The sequence below is a fragment of the Misgurnus anguillicaudatus genome, chromosome 8, assembly GCF_027580225.2.
Source record: "Misgurnus anguillicaudatus chromosome 8, ASM2758022v2, whole genome shotgun sequence".
NCBI lineage: Eukaryota > Metazoa > Chordata > Actinopteri > Cypriniformes > Cobitidae > Misgurnus > Misgurnus anguillicaudatus.
Window position 1 is genome coordinate 37,236,409 of NC_073344.2, and position 26,993 is coordinate 37,263,401.

The 26,993-nt window shown below is 39.6% G+C and overlaps 1 protein-coding gene across 4 annotated transcripts; it reads right to left on the reverse strand.

Moving 5' to 3' along the window:
* On the reverse strand, positions 1–26,633 carry cacnb4b (calcium channel, voltage-dependent, beta 4b subunit). 4 transcript variants are annotated; one of them, XM_055213687.2, is made up of 14 exons: positions 26,211–26,633; positions 24,810–24,893; positions 15,186–15,317; positions 14,907–15,029; positions 14,625–14,752; positions 9,328–9,377; positions 9,053–9,072; positions 8,806–8,886; positions 8,059–8,117; positions 7,859–7,968; positions 6,211–6,362; positions 5,938–6,033; positions 2,273–2,461; positions 1–2,085 (listed from the first exon to the last, which is right to left on the reverse strand). In XM_055213687.2, the coding sequence occupies exons 1-14, from the start codon at positions 26,271–26,273 to the stop codon at positions 1,801–1,803; spliced, it is 1,572 nt and encodes a 523-aa protein (XP_055069662.1). In that variant the 5' UTR covers positions 26,274–26,633; the 3' UTR covers positions 1–1,800. The 4 variants fall into 4 exon arrangements, with proteins under 4 accessions (XP_055069662.1, XP_073726956.1, XP_055069663.1 ...); XM_073870855.1 differs by lacking the exon at positions 9,328–9,377 and having other exon boundaries at positions 9,053–9,071; positions 26,211–26,628; XM_055213688.2 differs by lacking the exons at positions 24,810–24,893; positions 26,211–26,633 and adding an exon at positions 21,983–22,575.
* Between the last annotated feature and the right edge of the window lie 360 nt (positions 26,634–26,993).

Below are 26,993 nucleotides of genomic sequence, written 5' to 3' on the forward strand. Positions count from 1 at the left end.
TTTCAAAATGACCATTTATTTTTTCTTCTTTTCTTTTTTGTAAAAGAACTTAAATACTGCTAGATTTGCCTTTTACACAATTTATATTCCATAAAACATTTTTTCTTTCAAATTTGCTATAAATTAAAATGATATGCATGCAATTTGCATTTCCATCTTTATTTTTCAACTCTCACAAAAAAAGGAAAAATAGACACATCAGAATGTTTGTTATCTGGAGCTCAGATGAAGCTGCTGAGAAACTGGAGGAGGGAGCGGGATAATGGAAGGAATGAACGTTCCGGTTTTACAGAGGACTTCCATCTGATTGTCTCAGGCAGCAAATTCCGAGATGAATCTTCCAATGAGTCAAATGGGCATCGACTGCCGAAATCCTCATGTTCAATCATCCTCAATATTACATTAACAGAGAAGCATGCTCATAGACAAATGCATACAGAATGTACTCGTTTGAACTCCTTGCGGTCCTTGAGTTTATTTTTCTTCAAAATATTTTTCTTTTTGAAAATACACAAACTAGCATTAACCGATAAGGCGAAGATATGCAGGCGAGGAAATCCATGGTTTGCCAGGGCCTTGGGTCTCTATGTGTCTGAACTGCTTCCGTTTGATAAAGGATGCATGTCCTCTGCCATTCCATTTCACATGGAAAAAACCATACGAGCAAAAATGCTGCTTTACAGGTGAATTGGGTAGCATTGAGATGTGACCAGCCTCCTGTCTCCATGCGGTCCCTCTGCCAAAGTTGACTGGACAGCAGCTGCTCCAATTGGCGGAGCCGAGAACAGGGTTCCATACGATTCTACAAAATGTGACCCGTTCACATTTAGTGCTAAAGAAAATAATTGTTATTTTTTATAGACACCAAGCACCCTTAAGAAAATATGGATATAGTATCGAAGTGCCATCATTTTAGCTGGTGAATTATGAAAATCGATTGTAAAAAGTTGATGCTTGCTAACGCTACGAAGGACTAGATCACAGCAACACTTTTGTTCAGCATTCCTATGTTATGCAGCTCTTTAAGCTCTTTTCCTAACTAGAAAATAATGGCCGATAGCAAATGAGTTGGTGGGCGAGGATGCACTGCTTTCGAGAATGTTAGCATCATGCTGAACTCCACAGATAAGTGTCACTGACTTTTTGTATAATGTGGCTGAATCTACGAGTCCTGCTTTTTACATCTAGAGGCTTCGTGAGATTTAGGATTTTGTAACAAAATACAGCTGGCAGTAGGTTTATGTTACATTATTGAAATATTCCAGTTAGTCAGCCACTTACGGGCAACGATCCCGAAATCAACCTGTCGTCTCCACTAATGATGGGGAAGCATGCGGTCAGGTAACATGCTGGCAATAATGACATAACAAAGACTAAGAGAGCTCCTCGTTCCTGAAGATTCTCTGCCATTGCTAGCTCCGTTCCAATTGTTCCATTACATTTGGAAAGTAAAAGGTTGCTCGGTTCAGCTAAAATAAAACTTTGCAACGAAATAGACAAACAAAAGTCAACAAGCATAATATCATTTGAAAGCATAACAACGGTCCTGTTTCTGCTCCACCCGTCCGCATGTTATAAGGTCTCTTTATCCCAAGGCGGGAACTTTAAGCAGATGAAAATACAGGCTTTGGTCGGATGACGAAGGTTTAGGAGGGGTTAATAGTTTCTGCTCTGTAGCTCAAGAAGAGATCTTAACAAAATGAGAAAAACAATGGAAGATGTATACAATTCAGGACAGAAGCCGTTTCGGCTTGGTGGCTCAGTGGCTCAGGCTTGGAGGACAAAACGGGGCAGGATCGCTCAGAGCCGGTGTCGTGAGTCCTGGCTGTAGCTGCCTGGGGAACTGCGGTTGCGATGGGGCTTATAGGTGTCCTGGTATGGGTCCTGATAGCCCTGCTGCTCTTCCATGTAGTGGTGGTCTCGACCGCCGCTGCCATGCTGCGATCCAGACGACCCCCTGTTTCGTCCTTTGTGCGCTCGTTCGTTGTGGTAGTTCTCGTCTGTGGTCATCAGGTTACGACGTTCGTTGGGGGTCGAGTGGTCCCCGGTGTGGTTGGCGTGCCGTGTTTTTTGACCCTGCTGATTCTTATGCACAAGCACGAAATAAGGTAAGAACCAGCACCGTACGCATTCAAATAAATGATTTATCTGTTTGTGCTAATTAGCAAAATAAACTCAAACAGACATCTTGGCAAATATGTACAGAGTGACAATAACTGCTGATAAGAAGGATGAGCTCGTCTACGCGTGTGTTGTCTGTGTGTTTGCTCACCTGCAAGCCGGAGATGGCAGATGTGGTGTATGGGGCAAGGGCAGCGGGGCCGAGGTTTCGGCCCAGCAGAGGGTTGAGCGGGGTGCTGCTGGATGTATGGGTGGCCTTCCAGTAAGCCTCAAGATACTCAGCCAGGTGCTCACATGCGTCTTCCAACTGATTCTCATCCAAGATGATGTCAAACATCTCCTGGTAAAGAGAAACACATACAGATGCATAGGTATTAGAAGAATTAACAAAGAATTGAAAATTGATTTATTCACCCACATGATATTGTTTATATTTTGTAAAATGTATATGTACTCTATTGAATTGTGCTTTGTTTTCTGTTATTGTTATGCTGCGTTCACACCAGCGCCGTAGAGGCGTCAAGCGCGAGTGACTTCAATGTTAAGTCAATGTGAAGACGCGTTGACGCGCGTCTGGAGGTCTTGAGCGTTGCCGCGGCAAACGCGTGAGTTGAAAAATTTGAACTTCGGCTGAAAAATGTGCCGCGTTAACCAATCAGGAGCTTGCTCTAGTAGTGACATGATTACAGGAAGCGAGCTGAGTCGCAGAAGCCCCTCCAATGACACAAAGTTCTGCATGAATGTCTCGATGACTAGAATTTCATGCGCGGCTTTCACGTGCTAATGAAGTGAGTAAACTCAAAATGTTCAAGCGGCAAACTATACGCGGTAGACGCTGATTTGACGCCTCAAACGCGGCTGGTGTGAACCCACGGTTAAGCTTGAATACACCAAAACAAATTAATTGTCTATGTAAACCTACAGTTCTTTGCAACAAAGGTGATTATGGTAATTTGTTAATTATGGTATTTTTGACTATAAATATAATGACTATAAATGCAGACTGGGCAAAGATATAGAATATAACAAGATTGAGCGCTGCTATTACTATGAATAGGACAATGCGATGCTCAATATGGTCTCTCTGGCAATGGAAGTCCCGCCTTCCCGTTAAACCACCAATCATCATCGATAAAGACTGATGAATCTCTGGGGGAGGAGCTCTGTACAGAGTCAAGTGAGGTGCTTGCCAACCTGTGCGGATCAAGCGTGCCACACGTCTCGATCGCCCCCAGTGACTGGTCGTAGTATAGACCATAAACCCCGCCTCCCCCATCATGTTATTCAATGGGACTTGAGACCAACTAAACAATTTAATTGCACTTCAATTATCTTTTTTCCGAAGCTGGTTTCTGTCATTTGCTGTAGTTTTTATCACGCTGGTGTAAATGAAAGTGTTGTAAATTCAATTAAAACGGTGGTGTCACGTCATGATTGACAGATGTAATATACGCATTCTGCGAGGGCGGGGCCTGGATTTCGTGGCTTTACTTCCTGCTCTCTACTGGTCCCGAAATCGCTACTGCACAGGCTCAAGACCCAAGATGTCAGCGCCGTATATCGGGACACTCGCAGTTTCACTTTTCACCAATGGAGAAGAGTGAACGGGCGTTGTCCACCTTTTTACAGTCTATTGTGCGCATACACAGTATCTGAAACAACCTCGACAAAAGGTGTTTTAGTGCAATTTAAGCTTAAAGGAATATTCCATTTTCTCAAAAGAAAAATCCAGACAATTTACTCACCACCATGTCATCCAAAATATTGATGTCCCTCCCCGTTCAGTCGAGAAGAAACCACGCTCTTTGAGGAAAACATTGCAGGACCCCTCCCACTCCAATGGACTTCAACAGACACCAACAATTAACACCCAACACTCAACAGTTTCCCTCAACGGAGCTTCAAAGGACCACAAACAATCCCAAACGAGGCACAAGGGTCCCATCCAGCAAAACGATTGTCATTTTTGACAAGAAAAATAACAAATATACACTTATGAAGCACAACTTCTCGTCTAGATCCGGTCGTGATGCGCTAGCGTGACCTGACGCAATACGTCATGACGTCAAGAGGTCACAGAGGACGAACGCGAAACTCCGCCTCAGTGTTTACAAGTGTCGAGAAAGAGGACCGTTCCTACGTTGTTGTATGTCAACTGATACTAATTAATGTCTTCGTGTCAGTTTATTGTTTACAATGGTCCGCAAATGTGCGTTTTATATATGTAACACGTGACCTCCCTACGTCACTACGCATTTACGTTAGGTCGCGCTGGACCGGACCTAGACAAAAAGTTGTGGTTTAAAAAAGCATATTTTTTATTTTTCTTGTCAAAAATGACAATTGTTTCGCTAGATAAGACCCTTATGCCTCGTTTGGGATCGTTTATAGTCCTTTGAAACTCTGTTGAAAAAAACTGTTAAGGGTTGAGTTAAGTATTAATTGTTGGTGTCTATTAAAGTCCATTAAAATGAGAAAAATCCTGCAATGTTTTCCTCAAAAACATAATTTCTTCTCGACTGAACAAAGAAAGACATCAACATTTTGGATGACATGGTGTAAATTATCTGGATTTTTCTTTTATGAAAATGGAATATTCCTTTAAAGGAATATTCCCGATTCGGACGGGATTAGTTTTACAGGGGGACCTCTGAGAAAATCGTGGTTCTCATAGGTCCTCTGTGTTTTTATTCCCGTCCGAATCGGCCATGTCTGTGTTTTTCTCTGACGACCTCCGTAAGAATTCCAGAGCAATTTACCTACTGAGAAATTTTATCCCATCCGGATGCAAATGTCTGTGTTTGCCCGCAATATCTTTTGAAAACGCGGTTCATTTCGTGTTTTGGGCAACGTGATCTGCCGTAAGGTCTTACTAATGCGCGTATATTGTATTTCCTGAGTCCTGTTCATTCAGATATGAATGTTTTTACGCATTCGGCAAAATAAAATAATTAATTAAATCAAGACGAGCTGAATATCAAACACTGTTAAGACTGGCCACTCTAATACCATTAACGTTATAAGAAACTCCGTTCAAAGTTGTTCAACTCCGGAATGGTAATGTTAAATAATAAAGATAATAAATTGTTATTAATCATTATTTCTTCATTTCTTTGGGTTTATTATAAGCAGACAGTTATATAAAACACGTAGGCCAACGTAACTTTAGTAGGATTTGTATATTTTATTTTGATTTGTTAAAATTAAATTAACTTAATAAATTACATTCTGTCATAATTTTACATTAAAGCAAAATATTAAACATTACAAACACGCGTATCCAGAGCACGTGCTCTTCTGCAACGCCCAAATGCATGAAACAGACACTCCCATCTCTAGAATAGCCTGCATCATTTTAATCCCGTCCGAATCTGTACATAAAATCACAGACGTCCTGGGGGACACGTTGAAACTCAAACATTGTTTGGAAAACTAATCCCGTCAGAATAGAGCTTTTGTGTCAGCTGAACAAAGAAATGTATACAGGTTTGTAACAACATGAGGGTGAGTAAATGACAGAATTTTCATTTTTGGGTGAATTATCCATTTTAGAAACAAAAGTTATGGTACATTTATTGTCAGGTTTACTTGTGGGTCAGGTGTAATTTTAGCATATGATTTAAGAGATATCATTCCAGATATCACCCCCGTCTTTGGACTGAGTCCATTCAAAAAGTATTTTGTGTGTCATGGAAAGAACGTCATACAGGTTTATACATGAGGTATATGTGTGACAGTATTGTCATTTTTTTGTGTACTGTTTCTTTAAGATCTTTCCTTGTGTGCGTGCGTGCGGGGGTTTGAGAGATGACGCACCGGAGGACACTGTGCTAGTTTATCTGCTGCTACGAGCTGTACATTGAGATGTTTACTCTGCGACTTTCCTCTGGACTTGATGAGCCTCTGGAGGACCTGCGGTACAGAGGAGTTGGTTAAACACCTAGAGAGATCATTAGAAAGCCCTAATTTCCATTGAACTTAAAAGGGATAATTTATAATTGTCCATCATAATTGTAAATTTTTACCATCCTTAGCTTTAGGATTTTATTTGTCTTTCTGAATAATAACTGTGTAACTGAATGTTGGTACCTTCGGAGAGGACACTTTGACATGAACGATGATGGGTGCTAGTGAAGTCTTCATCAGCTGAGCCGGATGGTTGATGGTGTCTGCATCCAGCACAACCAGCTGGAGCGAGCGAGCGAGTTCAAATATGCGCTCAATCTCGCTCTGTACCTCAGCTGCACATGCATGTAACACACAAAGTAAAAGGTGTTAGTTAAGTTACATGCTAATGACCAACTGCCTATTGTATAGCAGTTTGTCAGTTTAAATAAATGCTATAACTTAAAGGAATAGTTCACTATAGACACTCTCTGCACGCTTTGTTGTTTGTTTTCTTCACTTTTGTAAGTTGCTTTGAATAAAAAGTGTCTGCTAAAGGCCTAAATGTAAATGCAGTTGTAAAAATGCGGTAAAAATCTGTGTATAGTATTGCACACGACTAAAGTCAAAGGGGTGAGCGTACAACACCGTGAATAAGCATTTAACAGCATAAATATCAAAACTATATCAAATTTAACCCCTAATATTCCTTTAAAAACACTCTGGGCCGCGGCGCAATGCAGCACAATGCGCAACGCAAGTGTCTTTTGTTAGTTTAAACCTGGCGCAATTACCATTTTCACGTTTAGCGCCACGTTGTGCATTTGCGCCCGTGGGCGTTTGGTCCGAAACCGAGGTGTGTTCAGGCACTTTGTTAGTGCGTTGCTATTTTGAGGCAAGTAAAAACTTGGTCTAAAGTCAATGGCGCAATATTGTTTTTGTTATTTAAAGAGCGCGTTATTAATATGCGCCTATAAACAGGACGACAACGCGCCTTTGCTTATCACACACATGGATGGGCAGCAGCACACAAACATTTTAAAATCTGAAAAATTAAAGGATTCAAAATTTTAAAATGTATTATTGAGTCTCTTGGACATAAATGAGGACCGATTACGAGACGTTAGAAGGCGTAAAGAGCAGCTTCGCCTGTAGCCTGGTAAGCAATTAAATGTTTTTGCTTTAAACATATACAATAAATCTGTGGGGTAGCATTAAAAAAAAAAACATTTTAAAAATAGATGCAATATTTGCATATGATGGCCTTGTACCTGTGGATATGAGATGAGAACGCTGTCCGAGTGCTGAAACGTCTCCACACGTTTGTAAATCTTATATTTGTTACAAATAAAGTATTTTTAAAGTACAAACCTTTTCTGGCATATTTGTAAATTATTTTTTGAGATTACACTGATCATGTCGACTGTCCATACATTTACAGCAATTAAAAGCCTCCATGACTGAAAGAAAACGACTTTTAAAGGTTTTAATACAAAAAATAATTTCAATACAGATAAAAACAACGCAATTTTTAACATTATTCTTAAACTGGTGGTCTTCTTCCTCCACTTAGTTTTTCAGTTTACAAATTCCGCCATCTAAATAGGGAATCGGCATGGCGTGAGCGCAACTGGCTTTTAAAGGGGATGGGAGATGAGACTCTCATTGGTTTGCACGTTACGCCCAAAACACACCCATTACACAAGACTGTGCTCTTGGTGCACAAACCAGTTTTCCCGTTGTTAAATTAGCAAAAGTGGATTCGGATACGCCCGTTTAGACTGTGCGCTTTAGACAATGCGCAAAATTCGGACCCTAAGTCAGATGTGTTTTTGTTGTCTCTGTGTCTTACCAAGACTGGATCTTGTATTGGAGCGCTCAATAATAGCTCTCTTGCTGGGGTTGTTAAGCACTGATCTCTTTGCCAGCGAGATGTCTGCCGTCACACGTGTGATTGTTATCCTACGGCAATAAAAACATTCATCTATAGTTATAAAGAGGTCTTCTGAGGTTTGAAGATAAGATATGAAATGACCTCCTTATGGTACTCACCTGCCATCAAACCGGTGTTTTAGGAAGTCAAAAAGGGCTTTCTGCATCATATCGGTTACCTGTAAAAAGATATTTGATGTTGTTTAGCTGTTGTGTACATTGGACTGAAAGTTCCACAATGTGGTTAACGTCATATTCGGATAATGGAGGACATACTGATTCAATTTGGTTTTAACTACTTGAAGTCATAAACTTACTCAATAAAACAAACCACATTGTGATTTATACAGCAAAATCTGCATACAGTTTGGCTTTATAAATCAAGGGGTTGTTTTCCCCATTTGCTTTTCTGTTACATTGTGATGCGCATTGCCTCCTTTCTGTCTCACGCACGCCTCCTTTTCGTCTCACTCTGATTTCCTCTCTCCATCACTGTTCCTGTTCTTCTCTTCCTTTTTTGTCTCTTTCTAATTTCAAACCCTGCTCTACTTTCTAGCACTGACGTCTCCCGGACCCCGGAAGGTTGTTGCCGTGGTAACAGAGCGGTGGAGAGGAGGAGTATGTTTTTGTTTTCTCTGTGTGAAGATATGGAGAGACTGGAATAGATATGATATTATTCTGGTATCAATAACCCAAAATGCGCACACGCGCATATGCAGCCAGTCAGAAAGCCAGCTCTATGGCCTTGACGCAAGAATTTTCTGTTCTCATCATCTTTTGATTTATTTCATGTTTATAACAGAGACCTGAGGTTTAGCATGATACACCTCTGTGGGGGAACTGGTTCGATTTGTCTTTCAAACCCACCTCATATCCCTTTAAAGATGGACCAACCAGAATCACGGGCCTCATGGAAGGCACAACATCATAGGGAGCCACATGCTCAGTCTGCACAAGAGATCACGGGTCAATAATAAAGCAAGCCATAACAAAAATGTATCAATGTCATTTAGACGTGAAGTTCTTTGTTTAGGAGAAGAGTGATAAGAAATGAATCATCTCAGGAATTGGGCAAGAATGACTGTAGGTTCTTCCGTCCTCTGGACATACTTACCACTTTCTGTTTCTGCTTGCCTGTACAAAGAGAAGGAAAGAAGGACATGTCAGAATAACATGTCGTCAGATTTTGCAAATGTGTGAAAGCAAATTTAAAGCCGTTTATGATTCACTGTCCCATGCTCACAAGAAGCTGCTCGTTTGATCTTTAGCCTTACGCAGGACAGTGTTGAAGTAAAATCGTCCACTGACGAATTGCCTTTTTTTCGGGGAGATTCCTGTAACCCCACCCCCATTTCACAATGCCCCACCCCCATCAGATCATTGGCTCACCTGATGACATCACATCCCCCAAACTGGAGGAGGAGCTTCCACTGGACTTACTATTGAAATGAGCAGACAAACAGAAACAGAAACAAGGCATTATTCGTCCGTATGTCCAAACATACCAGTAGACTACTCTCTATATCTCTATATCTATTACTGCATGCCTTATAATCTAAGTTCTTATGCTAATGCACAAAACCTGTTTAAACCCACACTGCCTGGATGTCAATATCCATGTACCTAGAATTGAGGTATTGATAGTCACCTGGATTTGAGGGCCAGTCATCCAATTTCAAACTGCAAGCAGGTGTCATCTAACCAGAGTCTCATACAAATCAAGCGTCAAACAATCCCACGATGTAGTGAAAAACGAAAAAGTGTAAAAAAACTCATGTACAGACAACAAAGCTGTCAAAAAGATCAGCGTTTACACGAATCCCGTAAAAAGTCTAAATCCACTGTATTTTGTATGCCAGGCCAGTAGATGGCGAAGCTACCTTGTAAAGAAACACTATAAGCCAGCGCACATATGCATTGTAATACGGAGCGATAAATACAAACAATCAAGATGGCAAAAGCATCGAGCAGTTTTGGGCCAAAATTGTGTAAATTTGTTGGAGAAGCGTTAATAAACTCAGCATCTTGAGCGACACAAACACAGTCCTGTAGGCCACCATTGTTGTTCGGGTTATACTCGCGCATGACTTAACACGTGCGCATGACGTCACCGTTTCGGCAGATTCGTTTACATCGACATGATGATGACAAGGCGTATCAAAAACTTATCAAACGTGTTATCAAATGTCTGCTAAAACTTTCCCGTTCACAGTTTAAATCGGTGTCGGGTAAAGTGTTTGGGGAACGTTTCTAATCTTAAAGGGACATTCCACTTTTTTTAAAAAAACTGCTAATTTTCCAGCTCCCCCAGAGCCAAACACCCGACTCCCACCATTTTGAAATCCACCCAGCCGATCTCCAGGTCCGGCGCCAGCACTCCTAGCACAGCCTAGCACAACCCACTGAATCCGACTAGATCACCAGCATCGCGCCAAAAAAACAACCAAAGAGTTTCGATATTTTTCACATCTAAATCTTGACTCTTCCGCAGTTACACCGCGCACTAAGACAGACAGAAAATTCAAAGTCCCCTGCCAAGGGGACTATTTTCGGGCAGTGCGTAATATCACTACACCTGCTGCAGCCGTGTTACATCAGCAAAGTCACTGATCATTACGCCAGTTTGAGAGTATAGTTCCTAGCCATATCATAGCTTTTAATTTTCTGTTGGTCTTAGTACACAATGCAACTACAGAAGAGTCAAGTCTGAAATAGGAAAAACATCAAAACTCTTTGGTTATTTTTTGCGCGATGCCAATGACCCAACCAGACTCAATGTATTGTGCCAAGCTACTCCAAAAGTGCCAGCACCAGACCCGGAGATCAGCTGAATGGATTTCAAAACGGTAAGAATAAAATGTTTAACTCCAGGGGAGCTGGAAAATCAGCATATCTTCAAAAAAAGTGGAATGTCCCTTTAAGTAAACATGTTAATCAGAAACTGGACCTCTTGGTTGGTTGTTCCATCTAGAGACCATCTAATGCAATACTACTAGTTTTGTATAAAAAGACATATTTTACTTGGACATCCAAATACAAAATAGATTTTTTAAAATTTAAAAGTAAGTTATATTAAATAGTAAACCATAAAAATGAAACCTTATTGTCTGGGTTTTTTCTAGTTTTGTTCAAAGTTTAGCATGCACGGTTATTATTTACATCAGAACTGACCTGCAACTCACTTTTGGGTCATGGGCCATGGCCCACCAGTTGAGAGCCACAAAACAAATGCCCGTACATACATGGTTCAATCTGACAATCAGTGTGCACAAATTTGTAACCAAAACCAAGGGGAACACGTTCTTGTTTATAAGGCAGCAGGAATGAGCTTTTTTCCAGAAAGAACCAAGTATGTGAAGAAATTAGATTTTTTTTTCAGCTGGACAGGAAAGTACATGGTAGAGAGAGGTGGACGGGACCGGCAAAGGAACTCGAGCCAGAAATCAATCATGGGAGAGCACGTCTGCCACATGTCGGAGCACTGCCCACTTGTCCTACCATTTTTATAAGGCACCTATTATGCAAAATCCACTTTTACAAGGTGTTTGGACATAAATGTGTGTTGGCAGTGTGTGCCACTCCTTTTTTAATCCTCATTAAACCAAAGCAGTCTCATTAGACATGCTGTTATGATTCATTTGTTAATGTGACATCACACTGATAAAGCTCCGCCCACGGCCACTGACTGACAGGCCTGCATTGCCCTAGTTTCTGCCCTCAGCGAGTTGTCCATATTGTCTCAGACTGTGTTCACAAGAATCAGATCTATTTTAACTGAAACCACTCACTGTCTCTTTTGTTAAAGGAGTGAGAAGCTGTAGGTCATTTGCATTTAAAGGTACAGACATAAAAACTTTTTTTGCTGCCACCCAAATAGGACATTTTGGGCATGCTCTTAGTACAGTTGCTAAAACACAATGAAAGAACAGTGTATTGCAATTTGGGTCAAATTCGAGTCATAATACATTTGGCAAAGATAGCAATGCTGTTAAACAATGTATAGTAGTAACAAGTAATCAGAGACAAAGCAACAGAGGGTGAATATTTAGACATTATGTAAAACTAAAATGCAGATCCACCACATCTTCTGGGTTTATTCTTTGAATTCTTTGAATTTCTATATATGAAAAGCAGTGCAATGTTCCCACTTTTACTCAATACAACTATCCTTAATTGGCCAGTTATTTAAAAAATCCACCACTCTTTTTTTATATTTGTGGATGTTTCAAAACCCCTTTGCCAAAATGCTACCATGGCATATCCTAGAAAATTAAACATGCAGTGAATTTTTTAATATCTAACTTCATATACATTTAACAGACAACTTTATCAAAAGTAACCTACAAGTTATACACGTAATAAGTCATGCATTCCCTGGTATTCGAAGACATAACCTTGGCGTTGCTAGCGACATGCTCGACCAGTCGGGTTACAAGAAGAACATTGCAGGAACACATTACATTTTCTACATTAACATGTTTCTATTCCAATATGCTACATAATAGTCCAGGGGTTTTCAAACTTTTTGATAGCAGGGACCTCCACATTTATATATATATACACACACACATTATTTTATAAAGAATCATTATCTAGTATTATCAGAATCATCTATTATCTAGTATTAGATAAATAGTAATTGTGATATTATAAAGACAGCAAATTGTTTACAAATTTAAATAATTGGTTACACACAGGGTGCATCCCAATTCAGGGGGTGCGGCCTGCTTCCAAGGCTGTATTTGAAGGCAAATGACATCATCGGCTGTCCTAATTCGAAGGCTCCTTCACATACAAGCCTCCAAATGTGGCCTTTTTCCCCCTGAAACCAAGGATCCATAGATGTATCCTTTACAGCCTTGGCTATCCCAAGATGATTCAATGCGCGCCACGTGACGTTTGGGTATTTTGAAAGAAACATTCAAAACTGTTAAAGGAACACGCCCAGATTTTGGGAATTTAGCTTATTCACCGTATCCCCCAGAGTTTGATAAGTCCATACATACCTTTCTCATCTCCGTGCGCGCTGCAACCGTCTAACGCAGCCCCCGCTAGCTTAGCTTAGCACAAAGTCTGGAAGTAAATGGCTCCAGCTAGCAAACTGCTCCCAATAAGTGACAAAATAACGCAAACATTTTCCTATTTATGTGTTGTGATTTGTATAGTTACACCGTATACAAATAACAAGGTGATATGACACACAGCGATCTTTTAACAGTATACATACTGGGAACTATATTCGTCAGACAGAGTTACAGCATGCACGGGGATGAGAAAGGTATGTATGGACTTATCTAACTCTGGGGGATACGGTGAATAAGCTAAATTCCCAAAATCTGGGCGTGTTCCTTTAAATAAACGTGTATATTTTGCAAATTAAATGCCCCCGTTTTACTGTTATAAAAGATGTTTAAGTGATGTGAATTAATATTATTGCTGCAATATTGTGCTTGTTGTGTTTTTTTCTTTTGTATATTTCTAAGGTTGGTAAATTTTACATACTGTTGGGTAGTTTAATCTGCATCAATGTGTTATATTTTCTAAAATAAAAAATATCTGCCTCCATATTTATTTTTAAAAGTGTCCCACTGACAAGCATAGTGGGCGGGAACAGCAAGTGACGCAACTCCCCCCGTAGGCTAGACCAGGGGTGGGCAACTCCTGGTCCTGAGGGCCGCAGCCCTGCAGAGCCCAGCTCCAACCCCAATCAAACACAGCTGAAAAATCTAACTGAAGTCTTCAGGACTGTTTGGAAATGACATTCAGGTGTGTTCGATTGAGGTTGAAGCTAAACTCTGCAGCACTGTGGCCCTCGATGCCCACCCCTGGGCTAGACCATCTCATTTCAGTTCGCTTCGTGGCCTTTAGAGACTGCCGCCTTCAAATATCAAGCCTTGCCTTCAAAGTCCGCGGCGTTACGGTACATTCAAACGGGGCGTAAGCATTACGCTTCCCATTCACTTTTAGTGGGTGACGTCATGCATTGCCGAACTGAATTGTGGATCCGTCAGCGCCGCGTCAGTGCCATTGCTCGTGGCAAAAGTTGAAAATTGGCGTGTCTCAGCCAATCAGATCGCCTTATGCAAATAACCTATGCAGAGCCAGCCAAATACGTTTATGGAAGACCGGAGCATGTGTTGCGGCCACTGTGATTGGCTGTTGGCCATGCTTCAGACAAGCCTTCCGCCAAGCGGTAACGATTTCGCCCCGTGTGAATGTACCGTTATAAGGATCCAGACCCTGAATTGGGACGCACCCATAGACTTTTCACAACTTTTGCTTTGTTTTTCTTCTTTTAACATTTTCTGGGGATCCCTTGGAACCGTTTGGAGGACCCTTGGGGGTCCCTGGATCTCAATTTAAAAACCCCTGCTACTGTATAGTCTATAAGTGTCTATATATAAATAGTTTATAATAAACTTTAGAGCATTTGGTTTTCTGCAGATTGGGACCAGCACCCAAAGTACATTTGTATTAATAACTCAAATCATAGATTGTGTAACACTTAAATGACTAAATGTATAGGATAAAAGTGTACATTTTGGAAAAGAAACTGGGAAGAATTTAATTTCAAGGATAGTTTGATCATCGAACAGGGCTTTTGTTGTTATGAATACTCGGGACCATTAGGTCATGGAAAATCAAATGCTCCATCAACTGGCTAGGAAGGTTCTCTCTCAGCTTACCCTTGCACACGGCTTTTCTTCTGTTCCAGCTGCGCTCTGATGTGCTCCAGCTTCAGGGGGCTGGGGATAAAACCAATCTCACAGCCTTCTTTCACCAGCCTACCAATCCACCAGTCATTATTAAACTTCTGCATGTGGAGCAAAGAAAAGGACAAAAGAAATGAAAGCCTGGAAAAACTTCTTGCAAGTGTTTGTGAAAGCAACTTCAGTAATGAATTTTGGCGTTACAGTGAATCTTTCCACAGTAGCGACGCTGTCATTAATGGGCCCGGGCCCCTGTACCTCTTTGATGTGTAAGAAGTCTTTTGCGTCGAATGACAAGGCGGTGCCCGGCACAGGCACATCTTCATCCAGAGCGCCACAGTAACTCACATTTGTCTTCACGGCAAAAGCCACCGCTTTGGCCTGGAATTCGATGTTTTTAAGATGAAATGACAAAATTAATAGTCAGTCAAATGTGGTTAATATAAGCAGGTACACAACTGTAATATCATCGCATGAAGAATGCCATACATGACACTCCATTATACTTCATAAATATTCATATGTAGCGAGTGTGACCTTTGCCCTCTCCAGCTGCTGTGCAGCCTGCTGTTCTCGCTCCTGCCGGCCCTGACTGCCCCCCTCCGGCCTCTCCTCCTCCAACGACACATCTGAGTCAGACGGCCTGCTAGTGTAGGAATCAGCTGAGCCCTGCCAAAATACAGCACATACCACATTACATACATGCAGTCAGGTTACAATGCAAGGGGGGCCCCACCTTAAACCAATTTGGCCACAGCAAAAAAAAGTCGTTCAGAATTTTTGATGACTTGAATCACATGCATATTTTGTATTTAGCAACTTAGACGGCTTTGATGAATCATGTAAACTATGCAGGATCCCACTGCTTTCCCAGCATTAAAAATGCTGCACTCTAAAGAATGCTGGGTTGTTTTATCCCACGACTGGGTCAAATATGGACAAATCCAACTGTTGGGTTTAAAAGTACCCTAATATTTTCTAGGTTAGGGTTTTCTTCTACTTTATTGTTTTTAGATAGCCCACAGTTAGCAAGCTGTCAAACCACAAATTTATCATGTCACCCCAACATTCCCTGTATGGTAACTATAACATGATAATTGGCAACGCAATAATGTATTTGATCAGGCATTACAAACAGCTTCCGTTTGGGGTCCTATTGACCTTTCCCAACGCTATTACGTGGAAATTAACCAATCATAACATGCCATTAATGTTAAGTACTGGTTATGAGCAATAGAAAAATAACCTGTTTAAATGGATGAATACACTCGAGAGTAAATGAAAGAAAAAAACTACTTTTGGTATAATAAAAAAGTCCAAAATTAAAGTTTTTTGTTTGAAACAGCAAAATTGATATTGGTTCCTCGCGTACATTGGTGGACATTGTAAAAAAATTTGTGCTGGGCAAAGATTAATCGCGATTAATCTCGATTAATCTCGATTAATCGCATACAAAATAAAAGTACATTTTCTAAAATCTTTATATAATATAAAATATATAAAAATATAAATAAATTAGTGCTGTCGAAAGATTAATCGCGATTAACCGCGATTAATCGCATACAAAATAAAAGTTTGTTTTTGCATGATATATTTGTGTGTAATTATTTTGTGTATATAAATACACACATACATGTATAAATTTTAAGATTTTTTTATTTATTTATATATATATATTACACATTATATATACAATATATATACATTTAAATGTTTCTTAAATACATACATGCATGTGTGTGTGTTTATATAGACAAAATAATTACACACAGTGCACACACATATATTATGCAAAAAAATTTTTTATTTTGTATGTGATTAATCGAGATTAATCTTTTGACAGCCCTAAAATATATATATATATATATATATATATATATATATATATATATATATATATACATGTAAATGTTTCTTTAATATATACATAAATGTGTGTGTATTTATATATACAAAATAATTACACACAGCATACACATGTATATTATGCTAAAAATCACTTTTATTTTGAATGCGATTAATCGAGATTAATCTTTGCCCAGCACGTGAAAATATCAAATGGACAGTTCACCCCAAAATGAAAATTCTGTCACCATTTACTCACCCTCAAGTTATCAAAAACCGGTATAAATCTCCCCGTTCTGCTGAACACAAAGGAAGATAATTTAAGGTTAATTTTTGAGCACCATTGACTTCCATAGTATTTTTTCTTTCCTACTTCTTTCAATAGCCATGTTTGATTACAAATATCTTCATTTGTGTTCAGCAAAACAAAGAAATGTACAGGCTTGTAAAAACCCGAAGGCGAGCAAAAATGAAGAAATCCAAAGCTGTCTCTTTTATTAATTTTGTATTTCATATACGTTTACTGCATGAACATTTGATGCACCAGATGACCATGGCTTGGTTTTTTATAAAGACATACTGTGGGTATGCTCTTCTGGATTTTCATTATGCCTTTGATTTTCACATTTGCAAATTCAGACGTATGCAAACACAGGTCAGCAAAAGCCCCACCTGTACCTCCACTGCTATATAGAGCTGTCAGCCCATAAAGATACATGCTCCTTAAGCAAACAGAAAACAACACCTGTGATGTTAAGTAAGCTCAGCTTTTTCACAGTCTATGGTACGTTTTCCTGTACAATAATATCTGCATATACTTTGAAAGTACGTTATATTACACAATATAATGTATTATTTTATATACAGTCATAGAAGCATCTGTCACTGAAATCGCAACTTCTAAAAATAAGATCTAGAACTTCATATCTTCAAATCTTTAACTGGACAGAAAGCTGTTACGTTTAAACCAGAAAATATAAATATACTGTATAAATAATTACAGTATATCAAAATATTAAATTTCAACACATTGTCCCATTTCTAACTTGCTATATAATCTTTATTTGTTGTACAAATGCTGCCCCAAAGATGTCCTGAAAAGCTCGATAGATCTCAACAAAGCATTTTTTCTAACACCACACATTCTTCATATCAATACAATTTCCCTTCAAACACACATACCTTTACTTTATCCTTCTCCGGACCATGAAAAACTTCGCAATACATTATCTGAACATTGTCACCTGAAATCTCGAAAAAGTCTTCAGATGGTTCCATGATCAATAAAACAAATATATCACTGATGCTATTCACACGCATTCCCTATAAGATAATGAAAAGGTCCCACCATCAAGCTACATAGTCCTCTATTTAATGAGAGATACAGGCCAAAGTGAAGTGGAGTGAAGCTAGCTGTTTTCTTTTGATCCAATTTGGAAACAACATTAGCTCAAGTCAGTGAAAAGAATGATCGGGTCAATATCGCATTAGAGAGGAAGGCAGAGAGAGAGCAAAAAAAGGCTCATAGTCGGCTAAAAAATCTCAGCGCGCTGCCTATGGCGAAACACTTGCTCCCTGAAGGCAGTCGCTTCATACGAGCTTACTTCAGCAGGGACCCAATTGAGGCCGGTGAGTCCAATCACAAAACGCCTGATTCGGGAAACAAAAAAATGCACGAGTTTGCGTATCTTACAGTGCGGAAGTGATGATTCGGAGCAAAAAAGCAAAAATTGTAATGAATGGGCTTTCATTTTCGATTTCAATGAGATAACGTTCATTTTATTTTATTTTTTTGCTGGAAAGTGACTTTGTCAGACCACAATAAGGTTAATCTGAATGAAAAGATATAAATCCAACTAAATCAAGGTTTAAATAAATTAAAATGAAGCTTCTTTAAATTTACAGTTAATACAATCATGTGCATTTTGCACCTTATGTTATACTTAAATAATATTTTCTTTTAACAACATCTAAAATCTACTTCTGGATATATTTGAAAAGTTCAGATGCAAATCCCTTCTGTGCTTCTGACATTTGTTTTCTTGTAAATGAGCATTTTTTATCAGGCTCTTATGTTTATGTTCATTAATTTCACTTTAATGGCAATGAAAAGGTTATTAGTCAGTAATTAAAATCCCTTATTTTTACAAATGTCACTTGTAATTTTAGTGACTGTCTTTCGCTGCAAAACTCTCTAAGTGCATGCAAGCTTTTTTGGCAAAAAAATCCACTCCTTTGGACAAGACATAGTAAACAGTTGCAAAATGACTAAAATCCAACATTGGAAACGAATTCATAAGGTAAGAATGAAGAAATTGAAACATTAGGGGGCGCTGTGATGCATGTGTCTGCCACATTTGGGTTGTATCCAGGTTTAAGCACTCAGAAGGGAACTTAGTTTGAATGTAATCCACGGTGGTTGCACACGTCATCATTCATCTAAAGTCCGATTTATAGTCGCACGTAAGGTCTACGCCGTAGTTACGTCGTAGCTTCTGCGTAGCCTGACGTGCACCTTGCCAAATTTTTAACAGCGTGTCAGTTCTACGCGGACCACAAGCACTGTGATAGGTCCACTAAAACCCCTCCCGTCAGGTAAAAAATAGGTATTTCCGTTTTCGACGGTGAGAAGATGGACCAAGTTGAGGAGTGATATAACTCAAACTGCAACATTAGTCCCTGTTTATTTACTTCCATCACTGCCGGTCAACTCAAAACATAGACATGTTGCTGTTTCTTCTTCGCTTGTGGGTTAAACCTGCCAAGCTGCTTCTTCATTGACGGTCGTGCTGCTACTGTGGTAACATGTGTGGATACTGCCTACCAGCGGGCTGCATGTGTGTTTGCACGTCGACGAGGACGACGACGCAAAAGTATAAATGAAAACCGACGCATAACCTACGCGCCAAAGCTACACCGTAGTACTTACGCACAACTACTTCTGGTGGACCAGTCGCGGCGCTTGTGGTCTGCGTGGAACTGGCGCGCTGTTAAAAATCTGGCAATGTGCACGTCAGGCCACGCAGAGGCCACGGCATAGCTAAGGCGTAGACCTTACGCATGACTTTAAATTGGACTTTAGATGAACGATGCCGTGTGCAACCACCGTGGACCACACCCAAACGTGGCTCCCCCCAGAGTGCCTGGACCTGAACTGTAACGAGCCCTTAAGTCCATGCACTTAGAGGACTTTGCTGAAAAATAGACGTGGCATTTAAGAGATTCTGCCAGCAATGTGTATTTCTGAATGGCCTGACGGATTTGAAGTGAAAGTATTTGATGAACGTATAATATGTGCCAAAAAATTTCAGTTAATATCATTATTTCATTTTTGATAGAAGTTGTGTTTTCCATCCAAGCTTTTTCATAGTATTCAGACAGGATAAACAGTGTGATGCTCAATGATTATACTCACGTGTCGGTGTATTGTGTATGAATAGAATGTATGAAATGTGTGTACTAGAAAACAAGCATATGAGGGTGATGCTAAATATGTAAAATTAGAAAGATGAACCTAAATGGTTATACAAGCTTGTTTATACTCTTATGATTGTGCATTTTAATGCTATGGGTCATTCAAACATAAAAGTTAAAGTCTGTGTAAAGTCATTTTAGAGAATTGTATTTCTAAATACATTATGTATTGCTGAAATACATTACAAATACTGTGAATTGTGTAGTAAAGGTCTTCTCGAGTCTAAAGAAATGTACCTGACCTAAAATGACCCGAATCTCCTTTTACCCGAAAAGGAAGACCTGACTCCATACAAACCTGAGAAAGTTAGACCCGAGTCCAACCCGACCCAGTGGCAATTTTTGTGAACCCGACTGGACCCAACATATAAATGGCAGCCCCGCACACACCAGTCAGACAGAAAGCTTGGTGGCCTCGCAACCAATTTGGCCTGCTGTTCCATTTATTTTCCTTTGCTATCTGACAAGGACACGGTAACCACTAAAATGTGCATTTAAAATTGATTGACAGGTCTGTCTTAAAGAAAATTAACCTACCGCCAGCTACACGATGTCGCAAGTGATCTTGGCAAACAGAGTAGGGGTTGGACAAAGACTCAATGCACACGCTCTAGATTGTTCGGGTCTTCTCGGGTCCGTTCAGCAAACACACATTTATTTTAAATTACACAAGACCCGATGCCGCTAATATTATACCCGACCCGTCTCCGAGCTACACATAAAAACTTTAAGAGCCAAACTCGCGTTTTTGGGTCTAAGTGGACCTGGGAAGACCTATACTATGTAGTACTAAATTGTGGAGTTATACCGTTAAACAGTTAATATCACATTTGTGTTCAGGATTATTTGGGAGGAGCTAAAACGGTGGCTTGATGATGCACTGGAGCCACCGAGCATGGCTCCGCCCCTAACACAATTGCGAGCATCCATTTGGGTTGTAGCGGTAATTAAAAGCTGAAAGAAACGGCAGCTCTTGTAAGTGGGAGTGGTTTCAGCGCAGACAGCGGACACGCCCCCAGCAGTTGAGAGCAGATTTTCCAGGATTGGAAAATCCTGCCTGTTTTTCCAATATTTTCCAAACTTGGCATTTTGTATCACTCAAATTTGGCTGGTTTATAACATTTTTCTGTGGTGTGACAAACTGAGAATATCATATTTTAAACAGGAAGAAGCCTTGCGTTTCTTAAATATTATTTTCAGCAATTTGTACTTTATTATGCTAGTTTACATAAATGCTACGCATAGATAATATTCAAAGTTTATACACAAAACACTAACACATGGATATAATCATTGCACTTCAGATTGTTTATCCTGTCTGTACGTTTAATCTATGGTGTCCATAAGTACTGAAGACTGAAAAATAAACACTGCTGATGAAAACTAGAGTATAGGTTTTATGGGTCTATAACATATACACACACAATCCCTGATGGCTTTACCAGACTGTTGGCTTGAATTCATTTTTAGGCATTCATGTGGGGAACCAAAAGCCATGTGACTCATTACATTCTACACATCAGCAAAAAATTACTCTGCCCCTTTAACAATACAGTCCATATGTTATTAAACATTAAATAACTTCCACCTTAAGAAAACATCTGGTAGCCCCTACAAAAGAATATAGTCACGTAATGTGTTTTTTCTTGAGAGGAAACTCCAATTGAAGAATGAATGAAAGACATACCGGTTCTTCATTTTTTTTAAGGTAGCGTTTCTAAATTGTGTTGTATGTAATATAAATGAATGCTCATGGGATACGTGTGCTATTAGAAAGACATACAGAAACACCAACAACCCTCTGACGAACATCTCCCTATAGTACACCCACGGAGATCGGTGGGCTGCATCTTAGAAAATCATGGTACACTGAATCTCACAGGCCGTGTATGTGCAGCACAGCTGAGCCAGTGTTCAGCACACACACAAGCACGCTCACGCACGCACGCCTATAGCCAGTGGGAAAACACTATATATAGCCGTAGTCAATTCCAATCGAGAGAAAAATAACTCACCGCCTCCGAGTCTTCAAATCCATGCAGGTACAAATTGTCATACATGGAGGTTTGCTATTCCAAAGAGGTCTTCTTGAAGAATAGAGAAAAATGAGAGAGGAGAAGGTGGTGAAGATGTAGAGAGAGGGGGAGGAGGCGTCCACCACCACCACCACAAAAAAAAACTAATCGATGGGGGATGACGATCCCCTTGCTCCACAGAGGAAGAACAAGGATGGAAAAAAGGGTAAGAGATGCCTCACGAGAAAGAGAGGATGGAGAGAGAGAGAGAGAAAGAGAGGGAAAGCAGGCCTGTGCAGACGGCTCGGCCTGCAGGATGGAGTGGATCCCTCGTTCAGCCTCCAATTCTCTCACATCCTTAGGCAGGGAGAAGCTTCCCAACGGCTCACTGACGCGGACGTTTCATCATCTCTCAGCACACACGCTCACACGCACATACGCGGCACGGCACGGCTCCCCGCATCAGAGAGAGAGAGAGAGAGTGAGAGAGAGAGAGAGAGGGGGAGAGAGAACCCTTCCTCAATCTCAGCCTGATGACATAGTTGACCAGCCGTATGCTGATTGGCCGAGCAGCCTTCCAGTCAGGGCAGCTGCTGACGTGTGTTCTCCTTGACTGTGAGTGTTGATGAAAGAGCGAGGGAGAGAAAGAGAGAGAGGCTCTCTCTGCCTTTTTTACATTCGTTCATTCTGTTATTTAATGCGGATGTATGGTCCTTTCTCATGATCTTCCCTTTTAGTTGTAAATGATGTTTGTTTCTTAATTAGGTTTTTTTTAAGGAAAATATTATACATATATTTATTAAGATAATATAAAAAATATGCTTTATAAATTCTGTTTACTTATATATTATATTACATTTACATTAATTTTATTGGAATCAACTTGCAATGCATACATTTTTAGCAATATGTGTTTTCCCTGGGAATCAAACCCACAAAATTTGATCTGTTAATGTAATGCACTGCTAATTATGCTACAAGAACATAGATGAACATTTTTTTTATAATGGTATTGTACGGTAAAGCATTAATATTTGTTTTGATTAGAATAACTGGAATAGATAAACATATTTATAAAGACCGTTTCATCGGACGCACGTGCGGTGACGCGATTACGCTTCTGGTCCGAATTTTACTTCCGGTTTCTGTTTGTTTAATGGTCTGACTAGCTTGCTGAAACTGAACTCTTAAACAAATACCTCGTTGAAAATAACAAATGTTTTGGTTTCCTAGGTAATCTACATGTTGTTTATTTTGCTTGTTATATAAATAAACTACCTTAAATGGATTTTCTTGTTATTTATTCTTAGCGGAGTTTACCGGTTGTTACGCGTTTTCCACGAAAGCCGCCGTTTATGTTGTTACTGCTGAAACTGTCTATATTCTCGACACCATTTCAGCATTTATTAGAACTGGTTGATCGGCAGGTTAAATGCAGATTAGTTGAATTGGAGATGTCAAATTGCCCTTCCCTCAGTGTGTGTATAGTTTTTGGACTTTGGAAGGAAATCATATACGGCAGTACCCAAAGTAAACCCTGACATGGGGAGAACATGTAAACTCCACACAGAAAGACCCCTTGACCCAGCCAGGGCTTGAACCGGGGACCGTTTTGCTGTGAGACAACAGTGCTCTGTTTAGGGTTGCCACTGTGCCACCCCAAACATCTTCATTAAAAGGGGGTTCCCAATACTTCAGTGTACAGCAGTGCTTCCCAATCCTGGACCTTGAGAACCCCTCGCAAAAGGTTTTAGATGTCTCCTTATTTAACACACCTGATTTAACTCATTAGCTTGTTGTTAGGCAGACATGTTTACCATTTTGGAAGGAAGCTGATTAGTTGAGTCAGGTGTTTTAAATAAGAAAACATCTACAACTCGATTGGGAAGCATTGGTGTATAGAGGATATGAATTGAAGTCACTTTTCCACGTGACCATACTGGAGCTAGCCCTGTTGAGTGGCAAAACGCCAGTAAAACTGAACTATTGTCAGCTTAAATTTTATTTAGTTGGCCTTAGCAGTGACCCTAACAACTTGCCAAACAACCAGTAGTCGGTGGACATTGGCATATGGCCAGACATTGCTTTTCCTGACATAAATGTTTGTCTTGCCTAACACTATTAAACCATCCCACCTTTGAGGAAGACAAGGCTCATCATAATGGATGTTTTTTAATGACGGCTCACTGACCAAACTTTCCAATTACACAGAATAAGAGTATTTTTATAGGATTTGTTATCCCAAAATTTTACATACCTGACATATGATATGTCTACTACTGATTTTCTTTCCTTTGAGTGTTTTTTGCAGTCTGAAAAAGACCGTTCCAAATTTTTGTTGAATCTGTTAGCACAGACAATCACACAAATAATTTTCTCATTTTAGACGCGTTTTCCACGTTATGCAAATGCTGTCGCTCAGACTTTTTGCCACTCAGTGGCGTAATTGCAGTCACTATCGCAGAAGGTGACGTCACATGGATACCCTCTATAGTACAGTAGGCTTAACTATAGTATACAGTACATATGTATATAGAGTAAATATATACATATTATACAGCATATATTGTATACCCATGTACATAGCTATATATTTTTTACAGCCTATTTGAGGCCATATAAACCTCATGTAGACTCAAACAATATAAAAACTAAGAATAAGGTCACATAACATATTTGCTACACTGACTAATAAATGTCTTTGATGTGTGGTAATAAATGGTAGAAAAACACATATTTACTATAGCCAAACCAAACCTTAAAGCCTTGTTCTTCTCGTCTCAATTGGCTGTGAGAAGCATGCTTGACAAACGGACAATGTCTTTACCTGTCTCAGGATAAAACTAGTGGAGGTGGTGCTGCCATCAGACCTCTTCAGTCGACTGCGCCGTGAATATGTTCCTCTGTTCACCTGCAGAGGGTGCAATGATAAAATCATGAATGAATTGTTGCAGATATTATTAAAGATGTCTGTGCAATTTATCACAAGTACATATTTGGCACACATAAGCTATACACACTTTAAAAAAATGCTGGGTTGTAATATGATTGTAATAACCCAGCATTGGGTATTACAGTCGTGTGTTCTGTCCAATATTTACCCAGCATGGGTTAAAAACAACCCATTATATTAATATATATGTACATTCTTATCAGTTGTGTTCCCAAGAAATCAAACCTATGACCTTGATATTGTTGCTGCCATTCTCTACCAATTGAGCTGCTACCAGAAACCATTTAAACTGAGAGATTTAACATTAAAGGTCTGAGGGCCCATTTTGACTGGTTATTTAATTTAATTTTAAGCTTTCCTTGCCCCCCCAAATAATATAATAGTTTTTGAAAAAGCAAGCGTGAGACAATACGAGACAGTAAGGCACATATAGAGAAAAAAAGAGAGAAAGTGTGTGTATGTTAAAACTGACAAAACGGTTTCTTTAGGGACTCGGTAATTAGCCAGGTCTGATTTGTTTCTATTTCAGTGGTCTCTAGAGCTTTATAGTACTATTTGGGTACAGACATAGAGCCTTTTAAGGTTTGTTAAATAGGGCCACCTAAAAGTGGGTCAGTGCGCTCATTTCACAGCATTAGGGATATTCTCCATTTAGTCAGGTGCTTCAGGTGAATTTCCCTGTGAAAACAAAAATATTCTGCAAGTCCTTAAACAACAACGCTGGTAAACGCCTCATTTTTATTCAAAACTACACTTTAAAATATAAATATGCTTAAAAGGTTCTACACAGCGATTAGTAAAGGTACACTCTTAAAAATCAGGGTTCCTTACAGGTTATTTTTCATTCACTATGGTTTCATAAAGAACCTTAAATATTTATTGAACCTTTATATTACACAAAAGGTTCTTAATGGTGGAAAAAGTTACTTCAGACTATAAACACAGAAGAAAGAAACTATTCTTTTTAAAGGTTTGACTGGAAGGTTCTTTGAGGAACCCATAATTATTCTTCTATGGTATTGCTGTGACCTTTATACCACTTTTCTCACTATTTGAAGGTAGTAATTTGAGCCAAAAGTAAAAGATGGAGAAAGAGACAATCCCACTAACTCACTGAATAGAAGTGCACTTCAGTGTAATGCATCACACAAGTAAAAACACAAACTATATAGTTCATTTATTAGTCAAATAGTATTGATTAGTTCTTGAAATAAAACACTAATCATATAATTATATATAGTTCCATATAGGCTATTAAACCAATTGTATCGTCACCTGGAATATAGGCGCTTGGATGCCCTCGCCGATCTTATTCCTGATGTAAATGTGTCGAGACATCTCGGCCAGCACATCGGTCCAGATCGGGGTTTGCTGGCCTGCAGGCACGGCCCACTGGAAGTTTGGAGGGTTTCTGACTGCTTGATCCAGTTTCGGTGATGTGAGTGCGTGTTTCCCCGAGCTTGTGAAGATTCGCTCTGCTGAAGCGCTTCAGATGAAAAACTCGTGTGACAAGTGTCAGGTGCGCGCGCAGGACAGCGTTGCGCGTTCGTGAGCGAACACCAAGCGTCAGTCAAGTTTTTTTTTGCTCGGATGAAAGGAAGACCCACCTCAATGAAAATAATCCCTTAAACAATGCAGAAGTACTTGTATTGGAGATGTAGAACAACGTTTCGTGGTGTAGCATTTTCTCATTAAGCAAATAAAGTTAGCCTACTTTATCCAATGCAACTTAAAAACGAGGAAGCATTTAGGATTTCGTCTTTGGAGCCAACAATTAGCATAGTATACAGAGCTAACCACAACCTTAAAGACACAATTAAATTAACTACTTACAGGTACGAACAAAAGCAGCACCTATAGCGCCACTTCTCCACACAGCGGTGCTACTGCTTGAACAAACTATTAAATACCAGTTTACAGGCCATTCAGATTCACATTTTGTCTTGAAACCTTTGTAGCTACTAAAGCAATTCTTTTTAAGTAATTTAAATTTGCCCTGTTGGGTCAGTAAATAATTATGCATAGGTGTGTTTGATCTAATGTAGCGCTGCGCAGGCC